This window comes from Biomphalaria glabrata, chromosome 1 (assembly GCF_947242115.1).
Source record: "Biomphalaria glabrata chromosome 1, xgBioGlab47.1, whole genome shotgun sequence".
NCBI lineage: Eukaryota > Metazoa > Mollusca > Gastropoda > Planorbidae > Biomphalaria > Biomphalaria glabrata.
The window spans coordinates 28,277,222-28,297,941 of record NC_074711.1 but is presented as its reverse complement, the minus strand read 5'-3'; the positions used below and the strand labels follow the sequence as shown (position 1 = coordinate 28,297,941).

Below are 20,720 nucleotides of genomic sequence, written 5' to 3'. Positions count from 1 at the left end.
ATGGAAATTCTGCTTGAATACAATTGACAACCTCAGCGTAACTACTGTACAATAACAATATAGATGACAAATTTCGAACAACATTCACACACAAAACACATACACATTCACAACCAGCGCTTTATGAATTTGACTTATATGTACTTCTCGATGATGACAGCTGATCTTGTAACACTCATGAAAAAGCTCTTCCACAGATGGTAGCTGTATTTGAGTGATATGGAATGCTTTTTTAATTAGTCTATTTAGTCTAAGTCTTTGTGCCAGTGAAGTATTACCATACCAGCAGGTGATGGCAAAGTTAATTAGACTGCTGATGGTTGCTGTATAGAAAAGTTTAATAATTGTTTTGTCGATGTTAAATTTTCTTAGCTTTTTGAGATAGACAGTGTTCACTCCATTACAGTTTATGCAACTAATACTATTTTTTTTAAACCTATCATGTTTATTTTAATAGAAAGATTTTTAAAAAATGCTTTTAATCAGAATCATTTTTTTTTTATTATCTAAAGGAAGAACATATTTACCTCCAGTCCAATGTATTTCTACATATTTGCCAATGAACAAACTGACATAAGTTTTAGAGTTGACAATTTTAATGTTTGGGCCCACATTGCTGCTATACTCTTTGCTTCCAACTAGAACAGTTCCAGGACGGGAAGATGTCATAGTTATAGTGTCACTTAGAGATGAATCTTTGACACTAACCATGTTCATGCAATTTTTTTCTAGAAATCAAAATTGAATAAAGAAGAAATATGTAGAGAATCTTTTTTTACAAAGCTTATACTCTGTCTGTCTGGTAATAAGTTTGTGCACGTAATTTACCCCACATCCAATCTTGGATCCAGCTGAAACTTTGCATAATTATTTCTTACATGCCAACAAAAGAATCATCACATAAATTTAACTAATTAGTTAATTAATTATTGGTAATTAATTATTTCGTTTGGTATCTTGAACAAGGGAAAGAAATTTTACTTGATAAGGTGGTACAAGTTGAATTAGTCCCTTTTATTGTTTGTAGAAAGAAAAGTTTGTAAATAACTATAAATAGCTATAAACTTTTTTTCATAAGCAGCTCCCTGGCACAGTGGTTACTGCATTAGCTTGAGGAGGCTGAGAAGGCCTTTGCCCTCAAGTTCGAATTCAGGTTGATCACTTTTTTGTTATAACTACATTTAAAGCCCTTCTTTCTCCCCGCTGCCCCTTACCAATAGGTACAGACAATAGGACCATAGCACATTGAGAAAGCTAAAAGCATAAAATTACGGTAAGAAAGAAAAATGGTTAAAATATTTCTAATTGACAGTGAAGCCCAATCACACTTTTCAATTTACTTCAAAGTGAGTACAAGCTCTATTTTAGGAACAAGAAGATGAGCATAATTTCCCTTGAGAAACACAAAGTCACTTTCTATGTACATTAAGTTAGCCTTGAAGTCTCATCTTGGCTTTAAAAGGCCAATCAAAATTAGAGACATACATAAAAATGGGCTTTATTCTGTTTCATTGGCATTAACTCTTAGTTGTTATACTCCCCCTTCCAATCCCCTTCAGTTTCAAAGCTAAAATATTCACAGCTCACTTTAGGTTATTAAATTCCAGGTGATGATGTTCAAAAACATTACATCTTTGTACACTTTATTCTGCCCACAGTAAGAAACCTTTTGATTACAGAGTTTTCTTACAGAAATTGTTTGTTGAAAATTGACTTAAGAGTTTAATCAACCATGGTTGTTTTTTTAACTTGAGATTTTTTATTTTAAAAATTAAGAAATGTACTTGGTAAAAAATTAAAAATGTATATAACAATTGTATTACCAGCTGATCCACAAAGTAGAGGAGTAACTATAACTTCTAGGTCATTTCCTGATTTAAATACATAGTAACTACACTGTCCTGTGATTGAGAAATCACTAGGTGTTGTTGAATCAAACTGTTTTATCTTCATTGAAGCACCAGTCACAAAACAAACACCTGGTTAACAGAAATAAACACAAATATTAATTCAGTGTTCTTTTTATTTTCTTCATTTTTTAATGTTAATTTGTGCTGATTTAGGCCTTGTGTAATAAATGACTATGAATTATTACATATGTAATTTATCACAATTTATTTTTTTTTAAAGTCTAAGTGTTAGATCAAGAAAATTAACAATTATGATGACTAGGAAAAAATATCTTTCGTACACAAGTATTTGGATTTTAAAATTATTTAAAATTATTTTAAATATGGTCAATATTTGTACATGCTAAAAACATTTTTAATAGCATAAACATTATTAAGTTGCAAAGATTAAGGATGTGACAACGCAAACACAGTTGAGATCTGTAAAAAAAAATGTTATGTTTCAGTATAAATAAATCTCAGTACATACCTTTGCAGTCTTCAGGACGTGAGGATTCAAATTCAAAAACACCATCACGACAAATTCTGAAAAATGTATCACATTAGAATATTGTTTTTTAATATGAAAGTTTGATCACAAATGCAAAACACAAATCCTAAAACTTACTTTCTTTGGCAGTTTTGTTCTAGCACTTCATTGTCATCATACCATCTACCACCTTCATAACAAGGACATTTAGCTACACAGGATCCAGTCTACAACAATAGGAAAAAAAAGAAACATGGAAGTTGTCGTTTAAGAATGATGATAAATAAAATAAATATGATGTTACCAGTTTTTTTATTTTAAAAGCATATCAGTCAAATGTGGTGATGATCAGTAGCAAATTGAGTCTTGAAGTCTTTAAGTCTTATTAATTTCTTGTTCTATGTTGTTGTTTTACATGACCATAATACTATCTTAGAATTGAAATTAAAATAGAAAGTTGTATCAGAAATCATACAGAAACAACAAACAAAACATTTTAAAACTCTGTGTAAAAATTGGGACAGTTACTAGCACATGATACAAGCTAGATCAGTTGGTTAGAAAAATACAAAAGCATATAACTAAATAATACTAAGAAAGAAATAACATAAAAAATGACTGGGTTGTGAAATGTTTATTCTCTCTGAATTAGAACACAAATTTTACCTGGGTCTGTTTGTATCCTTCTCTACAGAAGCACAACTGTGGGCTGGCTGGAACATTAATACACTGCTTCTCAACTAAATACTTATTGGGGCACATCTGTCTGAGACATGAAGTGTCTGTGGCATTTTCCAGCAAGTCACTTCTGGAAACTTGTGTATTGGCACAGATTACTTCATCACAGCTTTCAGTACACTGCAGATCTCTGCCTTTACAGACACTAAAGTCAGGAGATAAATGAATATTATAAAGCACTGACTATTTTAGCAGCTTTCCATATATTAAGAGAAAAATATCTTTTTTTTTTAAAGTTTTTCATATGTTGAAAATAAAATAAATGTATTTGCACATTTTAAATCATCCATGTCTTAATGAAGTAAAAACAATAGTTTTTAATATTTATATACCCTCACAATAATTTACTTGGCAGAACTTTACAATTATTTGCTATAGTTACCTTTACAATAATATACTTTACAGATCTTCAGAATTTACTTTACATAAGCCTTTACAATAATGATGAAATACAATAATTTATTACCATTCATTGCATCCTTGTACAATTTCAGCATCAGGCTCAATAACTTCATTGGGTCTTGTGAAATCACTGCAACCACACTGATCCTCAGGCACACAGACTCCATCTTTGTTGACGTATTCACCTTCTTGGCAGCCACAGGAGTAGATTTTCTCACTCTCACAATTTGGGTACATATTATCCCTACAGTTCGAGTCACAGACATCTATTTCTTTAGAAGCACAAGCTGAACCAGCTGATTTCGACAAAAATAAAAGATTTGACTTTTTTTACTGAATGAAAAAAAAAACTGATATTTTTTTATGAATATAACTCATATAATAAAATAGTATTTGTTTTCAATTGCAATGGCATGGAGGCCAATATGAGGAAAGAGCAAACAGGGATGTCCTTATATAACTTAACACCACACATTCAGGACCTCAGAGCAGTGGACACCAGGTGAGGAGGGGCTTCAGACATTGTCACAGACAGATCTTTGTGAGACAGCTTACTACCCACTGGGCGAGGATCTCAGTTTAAGTAAGCAAGTCTTAAATTGGACAAGTAGAGGGCAGTGTGTATAGAGATACAATACATTTGTTAAAGATGAATATTTGCATAAAAATGTTTTTTTTGCAACTATAAATATTTGTTGAAAAGAGATATTCATTAATCAATATCAATATATCATACAATATTTTTCTTTATTTTAAAACTTAAATCTTTTTTTTTTTACATTAAATTTTTCAACACAATTTTGTTTAGGATTTTTAATAAACTAAGTGGCCATTATCAAAGTTTAAAATTTAAAGCAAAAGCTAAAGCAAGCTTTGTTTTAGGATGTGTTCACTTTAAGCATATGCTAATGCCAAACTTTAATTTTTAGGTTGTGTTTACTTTAAAATAGCATTACTTACTGCACTCAGTAATGTTGCTGAAAGATGTGGCAAAATTTATTCTGGCTGACATGGCAAAATTTTTAAGAACAGTGCATCGGCCTGCTACATTTTCAGCATTGTTACACAAGAGAACATATTTATCAACATCAACTCTTGAATTTGGTGGCAATGCTACATCATTCATTTGACTACAAACTTTATCCTGAAGAAGATAAGAAAGTATTGGTGAAAAACACAGTTCATTCTATTCATTAAAAGCTAATCCTAAAAAACATTTAAAAATTTAATGAAAGTGCTTTTTTTTAAAGTTAATTTTAACATTGAAAAGACAAAGTTTAAATGTAGTACTTACTGATGCTACAGGAGATATATCTTTAAATGATCCTTCACTACATTTAGAATACATTTGGAGGAACTGTTCACCATCCATTTGTGAATTAGATGGAGACATGAAGTCATTATCTTTATTACGATCCATATTACCACAAACACCACGAAGCTAGAATGGATAAAATTATATTATATATATCATAAATATGAGCTTTCATTTAAATCCATCTACAGTTAAAATAATAACTTTGATATACTTTTTGTTTTCTTTGTAGAACATATAGTGGTTATCAGTAAAAAAAAAAAACAAGTAATAAAATATTTTAAGTAAAAGAAATCTAACCTTTCCAGCAAAAACTGATGTTTTCATTCTTAATTGAAGAGCACCATCTCTGGACATTATGACTCTAATGAGTCCCTTAAAGTCAAATACAAACACATTCTTAGCTATTTGCCTGTTAAAATAATCAAAGAAAAAAAAGTATATAAGTTATTTTTATTGATACATTAAAAAGCAAAAAAAAAAAAAAATGGATAAACATACAGAAAACAGCTAACAAATGCATCAATATATATATGTATTTTACAGCTCAACCACTTAACCTTATATATATATTAGCTGTAAAGCCATTTTCAATGATAGCACCAGTCTTTTGTATACGAATGGTGGATGACTGTCCTTGATAATTGAACGTAAGGGCTGATGGATTTATTAAATCTCCGCTGTCATCTATATTAGTGGCTGCTGGTTGGTATTTGATCTGAACATTATATTTTGTGTCAGAGCTCTGTAAATGAATAAAAAATTATATTGTTTACACCATTTCTAATCTTTAAGGTAAAAAAAAGGACATAAGAAAAAACATACAAAATTTTAGATCCAATAAATTACATCTTTAAATCTTTCATATTATATTTCATTTGTAAATAGACACTTAAAATACTTTATAGAAAGGTTAAAAGTTCATTAATTTGATAATGTCCTGCACTGACTGAGAAAAGGTATATATATATATATATATATTCTTCCTTGGCTCTTCACCAACAATTTATCTAAGCACATCCATTGTCTCTTGAGATATAAGGAGCCATATAGTGATAGAAACAGACAAGGAAAAGAAATTGTTTAAATAATTTTAAATGCCCTTTGTGGTATTGAATGAATCCATTTTTTAAATTAATTTACTGCTATAACAAACCTCAACAAGTGTAAGTTCTTGACAGCCACTTTTAATTCCAAACAATTTGCCATCAAAGGTCTTGACAGATTCCCCTCCAGGTACATCGCAAGTAGCCATACACTTTTCTGAACTTTCTACACAGCTCCAAAGACCATATTTTCCACAAGTGCTAAGTAAAAAATGAAATAATTTATAATTGAATCACTAGTTTCAAATTTATTATTAAAAAGTTCATGTTTAAAATTTGAACATTCAAACTAAAATAAAACACTTTATAACTAACCATTCTCTGCATTTATCTCCAGAAACAACCTTTTCTCCATTGTTATAGAATCGACCATCATCACCTTGACATTGGCAAGCACTTGGTGCCACGCAGGTGTTGTTGATTCTTGCCAGACCAGACGGACATTCACAGCCACCATAAGGCTGAGTAATACAGCTGCTTCGTGCATATGACTGCATAGCAGCACCACAGGTCAATGGACATTTGTTGGTGATCAAACCATTATACTGTAGTGGTTGGTTACATGTTTTTGCTGCAAGTAGATATAACTTATTTAAAATTTAGCATTTGTAAGAGGCATGCAAAAGTAATCTTTATTTACTCAAAAGCAAAAAAAAAAAAGAAACTGGTTGCTAACTTTAAAATTATTATTTATCTAAATACTAAATACAACTGAGAGCTTTAGCCTTTTAGAACTTTTACATAGTTAAGCCATCAAAAACAATGTACAAGAATTCCACAAAGTAACAAAAAGAAAAATGTAACAATAACTTTTAATTATGTAATTAATGTATATTTACAGTAGTACAAAACTTACGGCAAAGAGTTTTTGATCTCCAATTGATAGCTTCTCCAGTTTGTAGAGTGCACATCTTCTGATATTTAGACAAGACATTGCAAGCAGCTTTCTGAGCAGCCTCAACTCCAGCAGCATTTAGGGATGTGCAATAATATGCTTTACATTTCTCTGTGAAGCTACTAGGCTCCAACTATTTCACATAAAAAAAAATAGTAAATGTAAAAACTGTTATTTGTTATTAAGTGTCAGTCAGTTAAGATTAACGTTCATACTAGGCATGTTAAGATACACTTGAAATATAAAACTTTTTTTTATCATAAAATAGGACAACTATTAGGGAAAAAAATACATTAAACTCATTAAAAACAAGAAGAAAATGGAATAAAATTTTAGATTTTTTTTATCTGAAAAGAAAAAAGAAATATCACCTTCTCATTACATCTGTAGAGAACTGTTGTGATTGGCTGGCAGGCTTTAGTAGCTTTAGCATCATCTTCAGGAGTTGCACATTTCTGAACACCCTTGCCACACTATTTGTCAAATAAAAAAGCTCTTAGATGTCAGTGCTTGCTAAATGTTTTAACTATTCATCTGCTAAATGTTAAACTATTCAGCACAGATGGTCTACAGATATACAGTACATTTCTTTACAAGACCATTTCAAAGTGTGTCATTAAGAAAGAGATGGGGGGACTGGAAGATATACATTCTTGCATTTCTCAAAAAACTCTGAGCACCATATTCTAGTTTTTTAATAAACTATAGGCCTACATCACAGATCTTTGCATTTAGACAATTTTTATAATCCCAATAATTTCCTTGTTTAAGATATTCTACTTACTGCGAGGTTGGTATTCTTGTATTTTTCAAAAACTCTTTCAGCACCATTCTGTGTTTGGAGTCCAATTTCATCTAAGTCATTTTGAAAAAAAAAAAAATTTTTTTTTAATCTATGACATGTCAAAATGTTCTTTTTATCAATAATTACCTCCTATAAAAAAACAAATTGAATATTCACTATGAAGCCATTAGCACAACATGATATGCAAAATCAAGTAACATAAAATCTTTTATAGGGATTTAAGGGAAATGTTTAACTTTGTCAGGAATATAAGCTTTTTTTTTTCCATATTATTTTTTACAAAGGTTACATCAAGTCACTCTGTACATCTTGTATAAATCTTGTACACATTATTTCTCCCACTTACCATTCTCGAATTAAGTTGAAACTTTGCACAATTAATCATTGTTGATGACAACATATGAATCAATGAAAAAATTAACTAATTTTTTAATTAATTAATCAGACAGGCATACAGAGTGAGTTGACATAACCTTTGTAAAAATAGATAAAAAGAACAGACCATCAGCAGATCCATCCATATCACCACAAGCACCAGCCAAGCTACCCTTCAAAACTGAGTTTTTCTTAACAGTCACCATGCATGTTCCATCAGGCTCTGTCCTCATGCTAAGACCTAATGCAGGCACCATTGTATAAACAGTCTTCTGATCATTGTTGTATATCACATTCAGGAAACCTAGAGAAAAAATTTAATCAACAAAAAAAAAATGTATTTTCATTGTAGTTATAGGTTCATGTTAGAATATTAAACATGTGAAATGACAATTTAATGTTTAAAAAATTAAATATTTTTTAAAAACTTTTTGAGGACATTTCAAAATGCAATTCTTCCTGATATTCTTATGTCAGAAAGGTAGAACTTCTCCAAACCATCATACACCTTTATGTTAATGACTTTTTCAAAAATAAAAAGTCTGTGACGTCTTACTCAAAACTTACTTAACTTAAATGATCTTATGACAATCAAACCAATTATAGATGTATGTGCACTATATTTACATCACAATGTCCCTCCCATAATAGCATTGGCTAGTGCTGCCTACTCCATTAGCATACTTAATTTGACATGCATATCGGCCCGTCTCATTCATTTTTAATGCAACCTTTTTGACAGGAACTCTTCTTACTATGAGTAAATATTATGAGAAAAAGTGAGTTGTAGATGCCAGGATAATGAATATAATATATCTGAGGCTCAGAAAGCAGCAAAATGCTTAGGCGGTGGAAACCTGCTGCTTCTTCAATATTATCTCCAGAAAATTGTGATATAATTATATGCCTATAAGTTTTTCTTTTTTATAATATCCATAAAACCTTCCTTGACACCAGTGTGGGAGCTTACAGAGCTTCCCCAGACCCCAGCTGGCTAAGAGAGGTGCAAAAAAATTGTTGATGGTGTTGAAGGGGCATCACTAGTATAAGGTGATAAAAGTTGGACAAACAATGATGTAAAGACTTGTGTTATTGTAACCATACCTGGCTTGTCAACAACGAAAGGTACATTATCAGGTCGTTTTGAGATATCAACTGTATCTGTGGTTGCTCCATCTGAAAATGTAAGAATTGAGCCTTCCAATGTATATGTACGTTGTACATCCAGATTTAGAATAACTGTGAGGATCTGAAAAAAAAAAAAGATGACTTAAATGCAAAAATAATGTTTTCTGAAAAATATCATTAAAAAAAATTAAAAGACAAAATGGCATTCATGATGTTGATTGCTCCTTGGGGCAAAGAATTTTCTAGCATTGCCATTGCCCAAGTCTCAGGTAAGGCAACAGTGAATGATAATGCTTAATGCTATTCCACACCACTACCTACCATCATGTGGACTATCTGAAAAAGTGTTTTTCATATGTCCAGCCAGACATTTGGATCTAATTATCTAATGATAACTTCAGGGCTGGATTTAAGAGTGGGCAGGCAGGGCTACTGACCTGGGGCAGAGCTAGCATTAGCCATAGGCAAACTAGGCAGCCACCTAGGGCCTCCAATTGGGGGGGGGGGGGAAATCGTAGTGTATTATTGTAGCCCTAAAACAAAATTAAGACCCTCAAAAAATAATAATAAAGTTGACCGACTCTTATTATTATTAGCCATATAGTATTATATGGATCTGGGATTTGTTAATTTGTTTACAATGTTGACATGAGAAAAGATCGAAAGGGTTTAGATCTAGATCTAATTTTAAGAACTACACTTTGCACATATAGTTTTTTACTTTGACACATGAAAATACAAAATATAGTCTATTGATTTTATTATTTAATAAAATTAACCTTCAAATTTGTGTTTCAAAAGCATTTTTACATAAATTCGTTCCATATATATCTGCGAATTCAGAACGTCCTGATTTTTACTTATAATACCATTCATTTAAAAAATCGGGTAAATCCGTTTTAATTGATCCTATTCATCTATCGCTCGTTTCGATTTTGATAGGCCTATGAATGTATCGGCTAAAACTTGAAAGGATCATTAGCTAAGTTTAACAATATTCTAAATCCAATCCACTAGATTAGTGAACACAAACTAAACCCGCAGGCCGCGGGTACTGTCAGGCTAGCCGCTAGTGTGTGTATGTATGTATGTATGTAGGCCTATGTATGTATGGATGGCTGCCTGGTCGTGCGGTTTGCGTGCTGAACTGTCGTTCGGATTTATCGACGGTCGAGGGTTCAAACCCTGCCCGCTCCCATCCCCCGTCGTCCTGCGGGAGGTTTGGACTAGGAAGTAAACTATCTTCAACTCTGAAGGAACATCCGAAATATGTAAAACAAATGTGCCGAATAGAAATCAAAACCGTTTGACCAATCTTGATAAAACTTGGCAGAAATGTTCCTTGTGTACTAACTTAGACCATTGTGTATGTATTGTAGCCTTAAAACAAAATTAAGACCCTCGACAAAAAAAAAAAAGTGGCCCAACTCTATTAAACTATTAGTATTTAATAAATCTAGGCCATATGTTTATCATGGTTACATGAGAGAAGATCGAAAGGATCTAGATCTAATTTTTAAAACTACACTTTGCACAGATAGTTTTTTACTTTGACACACAAAAATTACAAAATATAGTGTATTGATTTCATTATTTAATAAAATTAAGCTTCAAATTTGTCTTTCAAAAGCATTGTTACATAAATTCGTTCCTTCTATCTGCTAAGTTAGAAGTCCTGGTGTAGCCTACATTCTTTCATTAGACAAGACCGAACTGTTACACATCTCTCTATTGCTAGGCCTAAAACTTATTAATTCAACTCTAAGATGATAGAACTTCTCATCACAAAGATACATTTAAACTTTAAAAAATGAACATACTAATTATAGTCCATTCATTTCATATTTTAATCGAATTAACATTAAATTTGTTTTTCTAAAGCATTTTTCATACATTCGTTCGCTATAACTGCGATGCCGTGTTGACATAAAAGTTCCACTCATGTATCGCGTAAACCTAACATGCGCAGTGAAAACACGCTGTGATTGGACAGGCAAATGAGGCTCTATATGAGTGATATTAAATATACTAACATAAAATAATTAATAAGCTTATTGAACCTTAGTTTCAATCTTAAACTGATAGATTTAAGATTGTTTAGTGAAAGTAGCTGTATTTTACTTAATTTAAACAAATGAATCTAAGTTTAATCTAGGTCAAAAACTATATTAGACTATAGATCTAGATCTCAATATATATGCAAGCAAAACTTTTTGCAACAAAAATGGATTTAGGTCAATTAGCTATTTTAATAGCTATATTTATACTATTTTTACATCTTATCTTATATAATACAGACGTTACTTCAAAAAAGATGATTACGTCCTACGCGTCATGCATTTAGTCATGCATATTAACCAATGACTTAAATTCTGCCAAGTCACTGGTTTTCCTGGCTAGCTCAGGCAACCCATTCCATGCTCTAATAGCACTAGGGAAGAAGGAGTATTTGTACAAATTTGTCCTAGCATATGGGACTTTCATGCGTACTGAATGCTCAGAGCGCTATGGTTTATTCACATGTGTTTCCGTGCTGCCTTTAGGTGCTCAGTAAACACAGCTTAAACTCGAGTCGGGTGTCGAGTCTCGAGCCCCCTTCATAGGTAGCCAAGCCAAGCCAAGTTCAAGCGTACTCAGCCTCTCGACCACGCTTCCCACAAACTATTCTAATGTACTATATCAGTGACACGCATATTGAGACCCGCGGGCCGCGTGTAACATATGGTTAGTTATCTATATAGGCCTAACTAGAGTCTAGAACTGTTTAGGGCATGATAAGGAATATATATAATATAGGCTTTCAGTAGGACCATATCGACAGTATCCCCGTGGGAAAAAAAGTGGAGGTGCACTTTAATGTGCTGACAAGGAGGAGTAGTGAGGCCTTTTTCCTTTTTCTTTTTTTTTAAGGGCAAAAATATATTGTCTTTGCTTAGTAGGCCTATATTTTAATAGGGATAAAATAAAAATGAGATTAGGCTATAGGCTATACTTTATGATAAATTCAGTTTTTTAAGTGACGTCGTTAATTTAGTCTATCTTTTAAGTTAGCTATTTAAAAAACGAGATTTCATACTGTTTTCGTGAGAGCTAGGCGTATGCACAGCAAGATCGAAAGTTGTAGGGTTGACTGTGTACGATCAGCTGATACATGTGACACAGGCCGGTTTAGCTTGCTGTATCAATGGTCAAGGAACATTCCTGGTATGCGCGCTGGACTGTCGTTCGGATTTATCGATGGTCGAGGGTTCAAATCCTTGCCCGCTCCCATCCCCCGTCGTCATGCGGGAGGTTTGGACTAGGAAGTAAACTATCTTCAACTCTGAAGGAACATCCGAAACATGTAAAACATTTTACAAACTTAGTCCATGCACCCGGAGTGCCGGATACGTCGGAAATAGCAATGTCTTACATAGGCATTGACTTGGAACTCTTCCAGAAAAACGACTGGTTCAAGCAGGCTTACTCGCCTAGAGTTCGAAGAGCCTTCGGCTCAACTCTTAAAGACAATCAAACGGTATGAACTTTGCAAGTAAATATGACCCTTCGTGAACCAGAGACAGAGTGTGTAAGCTGTTTAGTACAGGACAGCGGGGTGAGACCGGGACTGTTAGTCGGTAATGAAGTCGGTCCTGGTAGAGTCCTCGAGTGAAACGTGAGTCCAGGATAAGATAGAGAGACAATATAGTTTAGCGCGGCAGTACGGTGATGTACAGTGTAACATTTGTAGTAAGTTTATTGTGTTGCCGCATGTGTCGTATTGGCTGTTTTTATTTAGTAAATTTACTCATTAAAGTACCAGATTATTTGACCTTGTTGTCAAGTTCTTGTGCTGTGTGAGCAGAAGGTGATTATGAGAGAGAGAGAGAGAATCGTAACAATATATTGTCTTCGCTAATGCGATTCCAGAATCTACCCGGGCCATCTTTCTTGAGTAAGAACGGTATTTTTCTCCCTATTAATGTAGCCTACCGTAAGGATTACAGGGTTATGTCGAGGTCTTTTGAGTCAACAAAACACAGAGAAATAGGAAAAACAACCAAAAAAAAGCAAAGGACTCTGATCCAACTTACTGACGAACTAGCCCTAAAACACCACCTACCCAACAACAGAGAAAAAATTACCAGGTTTTCGAACATTACACCCGGACTAAACTACAAACAACCAACCATCAAACACATTTACTAAATAACACCTTAACAAAAGAATCAAATCCACTGGAGCTCAAAGTAGGCACGCTTGAAACAATCGAAAGCTATCAAAAAACAGCTATCCATATTTATACAGACGGATCGGCTTTCAAAGCTACCATCAATGCTGGTCTTGGTGCCTTCCTGGTCTTCCCTAAAAATAAACACTTTGAGATAAGCGCACCCTGTGGCGATTACTGCTCAAACTTCCAAGCCGAAATTAAGGCAACTACCATAGCACTTCAGACAGTGGAAAACAAATTATATGAAGGAGTGCAACCACCATCAGATATTGTTGTCTTTACAGACTCCCAATCTACTCTGCAAGCACTTAACAGCAGCACCTCAAACAGCCCAAGAGAGTTGACAACACTCATTGTGATAATCCACCAGATGATATCAAAATTAAATATCAATATTACACTACAGTGGATCCCTGGACACATTGGCATCATGGGAAATGAAAAGGCAGATAAGCTATCAAAGGCAGGTACATCTATGGAACAACCAGATAGACCTGTTAACTACCTCACCCTAAGGTCAATGTTAGTCAACAATCACAAAGAGGAGTGGCTCAACCAATGGGCATCAGGAAACACAGGCAGAGCCATGTACAGAGAAATGACTACGCCTAACAAACTGGACAGTATTAACTTCCTCCCCCGCAAAGAACAATCTACAATCTTCCAACTAAGAACAGGACACACACCACTATTAAATTACCACCTGAACAAAATAAACTCCACACAACTACCCCTTTGCAGACATTGCGCCCACCCCTTTGAAACCGTAAACCATATCCTCTTTGAATGCCCCTCCCTAATCCACCTTAGGCAAACCCTTCTTCCACTACAGCCCAACATAACCAACACCCTGTACGGCAGTGCTGAACAACTGAAGAAAACAGCACACTTTTTTTCCTTGGCACAGTCTGCAAAAGAGCTCACAGCTCAGCAGCAATAAAGCTGGCTAGAAGAAGAAGAAGAAGAGTCAACAAAACAAGCCTGCTACAAAATGTCTTACTGATAATTATTTTATAATGCTTAAGCCCATAACAAGACTTTATCTTAATTTAACTTTAATATTTTTGTGCCTGCGCTTTTCTTACAAGGAAAAACAGTTTGTTGCAGTCTCTTGGAGGTAGAATTTATCTTTTAAAAGGAGAGTCAACGGAAAATATAAATATAAAAAAGGTGAGTTAGGCCTATATAAAACTGCCTTCATGTGTTCGATGTTTTGTATTGTAGGCTAGGCCTAATAAGGCTAGGCCCTAGGCCTATTTTTCTTGAACTTGGTTTTTGTTTTTTAATAAAAGATCGCATAATTTACTGTTCTTTTTTTTAAAATATGGATGGAACTTGTAATGGGGGTGACAGCTTGAGTTAACCGCACCGGGCGACACCTACCCTAGGCTAACTACTCCGCTGATGCCACCACTTCCTTTTATAACTGACAGAATATAGCATGACGTTAGTCTTTCTCTGAGAAAGTGTACTTAATTGCAAAATGATTTTAAATCGCAAGGCCACTATACAGATTATCCAGACGGTTATATGCCTGCCTGGCTACGAGATTAATTAGGGTGTATTCGGATCATGATGCGGTGATTCTGCAAAAGCGTCCAATGGGATCTTCTCAGACGTCATTGGAATACCAACTGGTTTTCACGTCTAGGAAAATAAAATAATAAAATGTTCAGCTCAACCAGTTAAACCTACGCAACAAAATCGTCATCCCTAATCGCATACAAATGGTGGAAATCATCTTATTACTATTATCATTACATATTTGTTTGTCTTTATTTGATTGTAGCCGACAAAACCCTTGTAGACCTGTATTTTAGAAAATTAGGTCTTAAAAATAAACATAAAACAAATTGCAAATAAAAAAAATAATTTAAAAAATCATAAGCCAGATAAGCACTTTTAACGGTAGGTAACTAAAGCTTTGTATCTATTATAAACATTTTTAACTTACCTTTTGACAAGTACATTTGTCCATTGGATCACATTCAGTCACAGCGTAGATCTGAATTTGAGGAGACACTACTAGACCGACGGCGCATTGTGAAGCATATCTGTAGTAGATACCATCGAAAGTGCGGTATTCGTCATCACCAGATGTCATACAAGTGTTGATGTCCAGGGTGTTGTTTACGACAATAGTAGCATCTAGAAATAACAAAACTCGATTCAATTGGGATTTTAGGTTTTAGTTCAATGAAACTAATGATGTCATAATAAAAGAGCTCATAACGTGGGCATAAAGTGAAGAAGATATCGACACATCTGATCTCAAGAACAATTTACGGCGCCCTATCTGGTCGTGCGCGCTGGATTTGTCTTTCAGTCGTCTCTATGGTCTCAGGTTCATACTCTCCACGCTGCCCCACCCTTGTCCATCCTGCTAGAGGTTTGGACTAGAAAGTAAATTATTTTCAACTCTGAAGGAGTATCCGAAACATGTAAAACATCTTGCTAATAATATTTTAACATATGAGTAGCAGGAAATCTTTCTAAAAAAATCTTTGAAACTTAAAAATGATATTAAAAACCACGCATTATAGTGAGACAAGCTCATAACTATTCTATGTACACATGCATAAACAAACAACTAAAGACAAGGAAATTCTTACTTGGGTTACAAGAGGCGCATCCGTAGGATGGTATTTGACTTCCCCAAGAGCCAGTGAAGCCTACTTTACAGCAGCTTGTGATGTTCTGAGCCTCAGCGCTTACCAGCTTGCCTTGACAATTGCTGCCACTGTAGCAATACTTCAAGCCACTCTTGATGGCTGTAAAGCGACACACACACAAAATATACATGTTCTAACCAATTGACTGAAGCAGAAAAACTGTGTACATGTCTTAGCCTACTAATCTATATAAAAAAATGCTTTTAACTATTAAAATTATGAAGTCTGAATCTTTTCACATTGTTCAATTTGAAACTACATTAATTTCAGCATAGAAATTTTGAACTTAAATCTTTATATATTTGTCAATACGAAACTAAAAAACTTTCAACTATGAACTTTCAGTTTTTTTCAAATTCGTCGAAATTTGTTTGATCAATCTGACACAAAAGGTGCATTTAACCTTTGAAGTTAAGAAATTTGTATCTTTTCACATTTGTGAATAAAAGCAAATGTCAAGTTCATACACTTACAGTTGAGGTTCTCCTCACAGGCACGGCCGATGTAAGGGTCCGGACAGTTGCACTTTGGCAACGCCGATGCCCAGGTCTCGGTCTCCACACATGACCCTCCGTTTGCACACGGTGGGTTACATACGGCTGTATAGATAAGATAAAACGATATAGAAATCTAAAAGTGAAACATTCTATTTAATTTGCATTTTCTAAGTACATGGTATAGGAAGTGTAGACATAATGATATGATAATCGATAATTTTAATGATTTTTTTGAGTGATGATTATTGTGTAGCAATTTTTATATAAGAAAAAATTATGTGTGTCTTGATTTGGCTAATGAATAACCATTTTATATTTTTAAAATCACTTTAAGAGCTATAATGTGTTGAAAGAAACGTAGCAACTATTGCACGAATAGGTTCCAATTTGGGCCCTGGTCTACGATAAATATTGACCCATACTGGTCATTGAAATAAATATGCGTATAACGTAATTACACTCGATTAAACTACAACCATAGCTGTTATCTGCAAAAGGTAGTTTTTTAATTGTATTTTTTTAATATAGTATAATATGGGGCCTGTGGCTCAATATTGTTTTTGTCACATTTAATTTAAAAGAGAGGGGCCCACCATCCTATTCTTGAGTCCGGGCTTGCGGGTACCTTGCTACACATTGAGAAATATGAGTACTCGCTCGTATGTATGATCATTTAAATCATATCTTTGATAAAACTTCCATGACTAGGTTCAAGAAATGTATTGCCCTGGGTCGACAACTTTATATAAAAGTCAACAGTTAAATGAAATTTACGATACGTAGCCCAAATAAAAAAAGGCAATAATACCATATAATAAGCGGGTCATGTAAACAACATCCGTCGGGATAGACATCGGGTTGTGTAAGCAATTCGTTGTAAAAATATTTTCTGCTACATTCCAATAGCCAATACCAATTTAGTAGGCCTAACTAAAGTTGTTTTGGTGTTCATGGCAGTGATACTTCGAAAACAGGCAGTGCAGTGGAAGTAAGGCGGTGGATTATCTTTCCGAACTTATAAATCTAATTATGTGTCTAAGAGAGACTTTTTCAATATCAAACCTTACATATGACCCTATTAAGCATCACATATGTTTTTTTTTTTTTAAGTATTAACTTGATATGGTCCTAATAAATACCAGTGTATAAAATGCGGATAAAATTTTATAAAACCAACTTACGTTCGTCACACTCAGTTCCTTTCCAGCCATCACAGCAGGAAATGTTCGTAGCGTGCTCGACCCTGTGTGGACAATCAATGCATTACAATAAACACTTGCTGAACTCACAAGAAATGAGTATCTATTATATAGATCTAGTGAAATTCTTTTGCGTTTTAAAATTACAAGTATTCTCCGATCAAGCATTCATTTATATAGCTAATTTTGCTCAAACAAAAAATTAGTTCTTGCACAAAACAATAGTTTGAAGTCCTAGTTCTGTCTGATACGGGTAGGGTAACATTCATATTTGGGATCATTTAACTTCTCTACATTACACGCACACGTTTTTCACTTTCGGATGTATCTAGGGTAATGCAGTTTAGCCTACGTTTCACCCCTTAGAGCATTTTTTTTTATTTCCAGTAAAGCGAATTTTGTTTTAACATTTTACCAGAGGCGCGGTGGCTTAGGGTTAAAGCTCTTGGCCTCCGAACCGTGGGGTCCCGGGTTTGAATCTGGGATACTGGGATTTTCAATTTCGGGATCTTTAGAAAGCCTCCTGATTTCACCCGGCTCTAATAGGTACCTGGCATAAGTTGGGGAAAAGACGGTTGGTCGTTGTGGTGGTCACATGACACCGTCGTTGACCGTGAGACAGAAACAGATGACCTTTACATCATCTGCTTTATAGACCGTATGAAAGGGGAACACCAGTAACCAGTTTCAAAAAAAATTATGTCTTATGATCGTCTCAAAACAAATTTTCCATTGTGCTACCACATTTATACTTAATGAATTTCCATTGGCACACCTAGAATCATTTTCTCTGCGTCACGAAATCAAACAGGCCCGCTTAAAGAGATTTTGCATTTTAGTTGAGCTGGAGTAATATAGACTATTCTAAACTATCAAAGATGTACGTGCTTTACACCTGCCTTGAAGGTATATCTCACTTCTAAACCGGCCCGCATTTCAGAAAAATACTTTTCGCTTTATTATATTGCAGTAGAGCCCTACTTGATAAATAATTAGCTTACCGTGAGAAGGTACAAGGCTCTGTGCAGTTATTGGGATTGAATTGGTCAGCTGGTTTGCTCCATTCCAGGTTCATAGCCGGTTGTCCTTCTTTTCCAAGAACGTAGTCAAAGAATTCACAGCAAGGATGTTGTTCTCGGATTGTGTTTTCCCATTGTCTTTCACAGAAGTGACTACAGGGGAAAATGAAAAGGTTTAAATGACAAAGAAATAAAAGTGCGATGCACAACAATTTCTTTTGGAATATTGTTGGTCTTTATATATATATATATATATAAATCTTATGTTATTTGTAGTGCTCAAAAAATAGTTTTAAAAATTATTTTTAGCGCCACCGAAAGGAAAATAACCACTATTAGTCTTTTGCTGTGTGTCCTTCCGTCCCATTTTGATCATAGAAACTAGAAAAGAAAAGTCGACATCATAATATTTTAGACATTTTAAAGTTCTGATGCAACAGCTTCTTTATTTTATCTGAAAGCGTATCATTTAATTTTTAAAGTAAATATGCAAGCAGTTTTTCCATTTAAAAAAATATTATTATTAATCATCTATTTTTCCTAAAGGTTTAATTGGTAACTATCAAAACTTTTTAACTTTCTTTTCTGTGAAGCAAAAAAAATTTTCATTATTATTATTATTATTTATAATTTAGACTCCATAGCCAAAATGATGGTTTAAGTTTAAAAATCACCCGCGCCAGTTTGTTTCTGGCTAGATGAAGAAGATATCACTTGAAAAATCTGGACAGTGAGAAAAAAAAAGTGTAATGTGACCCTTCATAAATAAAAATTACTCCTCCTTAAACCTGATTTCCTGCAGAACAACGGGCGATGTCTGCAAGTTCGAATACGGGAATATCGTCTCGAAGTGTAAGCTTATACGACAGAAGTAGTGACGAGTAATCGATAAACAAAGATCATATTACCATTACTATATACTTTGAATTAGCTGTTTTATCTAGAAAAAAACAATGACACAGCTGCACATTTAAATAGTAAACTTTTCCATTATTATTTTTCATTGCACTGTAAACCAACCTGATTTTTAAACATTATGCAAAGTATATCTTTTCCCGAGAAAGTCTTTGTATTTTTACTGATAGTTAATAAATGAATCTAAAAGCACATTTAAAGATTTTCACGTTATTGTTATCAAATCGACTTATGAAAACTGAAAACAAATTCTTAAAATACCTATTATATAATTGACATCATCACATATAAGAGTATGATTTTAAAGTTGTTGACATTTATAACGGTAACTTTGAATCCTGTCTGAAGCTAATAAAGCTGAGCTTTTAGCGAATAAACTAAAAGGCCAACATATTATAGAAATAAAGAGGTTTTATAATGAATAATATTAAATTACTAATTATTATTAATGCACTCTTCCATTAATGAGTAAATATAATAACGTATTTAGACAAGATTGAACTATTGTGTTGGAACCAAGAAAATAGGCCAACTAACTTTTGTCTCTCTTCTTTATATCACAACATTTATTCCACACAAGAAATAGAAAAACATAACAGCAAAACAACATTTTTTTTAAAAGCTTGACCACCTACCTGGCGGTATAGACAGACGGTGTAAGGGTCAAAAGCCATATTGTGAGTCCGAGCAAAGGGAGGGCCGAAGTCCTCGTTGTTGCCATGTCGGCAATGGCAGAAGGCCTTTGGGCTAATCTCAGGCTACTGCTATGATGTGTCCTTAAAGATGTAACAAGGCTCAAAAGAAATACGCTGTTTATGGCTTAAGAGCTAAAAGCTCCTTTGATGCGAAGCTTTAGGTTGTGTCTTTATATATACCCCAGTTATAAAACGCAGTTCGATTTTTGTCCGCCTGCCAAATACTTTTACACCAGAAAGTGCTAATATTTAAGAAACAACGGATGGCGATAATCCACGCTTAGAGATTATTTTTTAAAAATCTGTTTGACAGCCATATTGTCAGAGAAAGGTATTAAAATATAAAGCAGCGAATAGAAACTTAAGA

At 33.9% G+C, this 20,720-nt stretch overlaps 1 protein-coding gene across 1 annotated transcript in view; it reads right to left on the bottom strand.

Annotated features, from left to right (window-relative positions):
- LOC106070820 (mucin-19) overlaps positions 1-20,503 on the bottom strand; it is a 112,929-nt gene extending 92,426 nt beyond the window's left edge. Inside the window, exons 1-23 of the mRNA XM_056044148.1 lie at positions 20,294-20,503; positions 18,726-18,896; positions 17,707-17,768; positions 16,502-16,627; positions 15,969-16,127; positions 15,311-15,504; positions 9,120-9,264; positions 8,143-8,319; positions 7,620-7,690; positions 7,207-7,308; positions 6,797-6,968; positions 6,256-6,511; positions 5,991-6,141; positions 5,395-5,579; positions 5,135-5,246; positions 4,814-4,960; positions 4,480-4,663; positions 3,584-3,815; positions 3,046-3,262; positions 2,518-2,606; positions 2,380-2,435; positions 1,824-1,979; positions 528-728 (exon numbers count right to left, since the gene is read on the bottom strand). Of these exons, the coding sequence (XP_055900123.1) occupies positions 528-728; positions 1,824-1,979; positions 2,380-2,435; positions 2,518-2,606; positions 3,046-3,262; positions 3,584-3,815; positions 4,480-4,663; positions 4,814-4,960; positions 5,135-5,246; positions 5,395-5,579; positions 5,991-6,141; positions 6,256-6,511; positions 6,797-6,968; positions 7,207-7,308; positions 7,620-7,690; positions 8,143-8,319; positions 9,120-9,264; positions 15,311-15,504; positions 15,969-16,127; positions 16,502-16,627; positions 17,707-17,768; positions 18,726-18,896; positions 20,294-20,379 (3,451 nt within the window). The 5' untranslated portion in view covers positions 20,380-20,503. The remainder of the gene's footprint in view (positions 1-527; positions 729-1,823; positions 1,980-2,379; positions 2,436-2,517; positions 2,607-3,045; positions 3,263-3,583; positions 3,816-4,479; positions 4,664-4,813; positions 4,961-5,134; positions 5,247-5,394; positions 5,580-5,990; positions 6,142-6,255; positions 6,512-6,796; positions 6,969-7,206; positions 7,309-7,619; positions 7,691-8,142; positions 8,320-9,119; positions 9,265-15,310; positions 15,505-15,968; positions 16,128-16,501; positions 16,628-17,706; positions 17,769-18,725; positions 18,897-20,293) is intronic.
- Between the last annotated feature and the right edge of the window lie 217 nt (positions 20,504-20,720).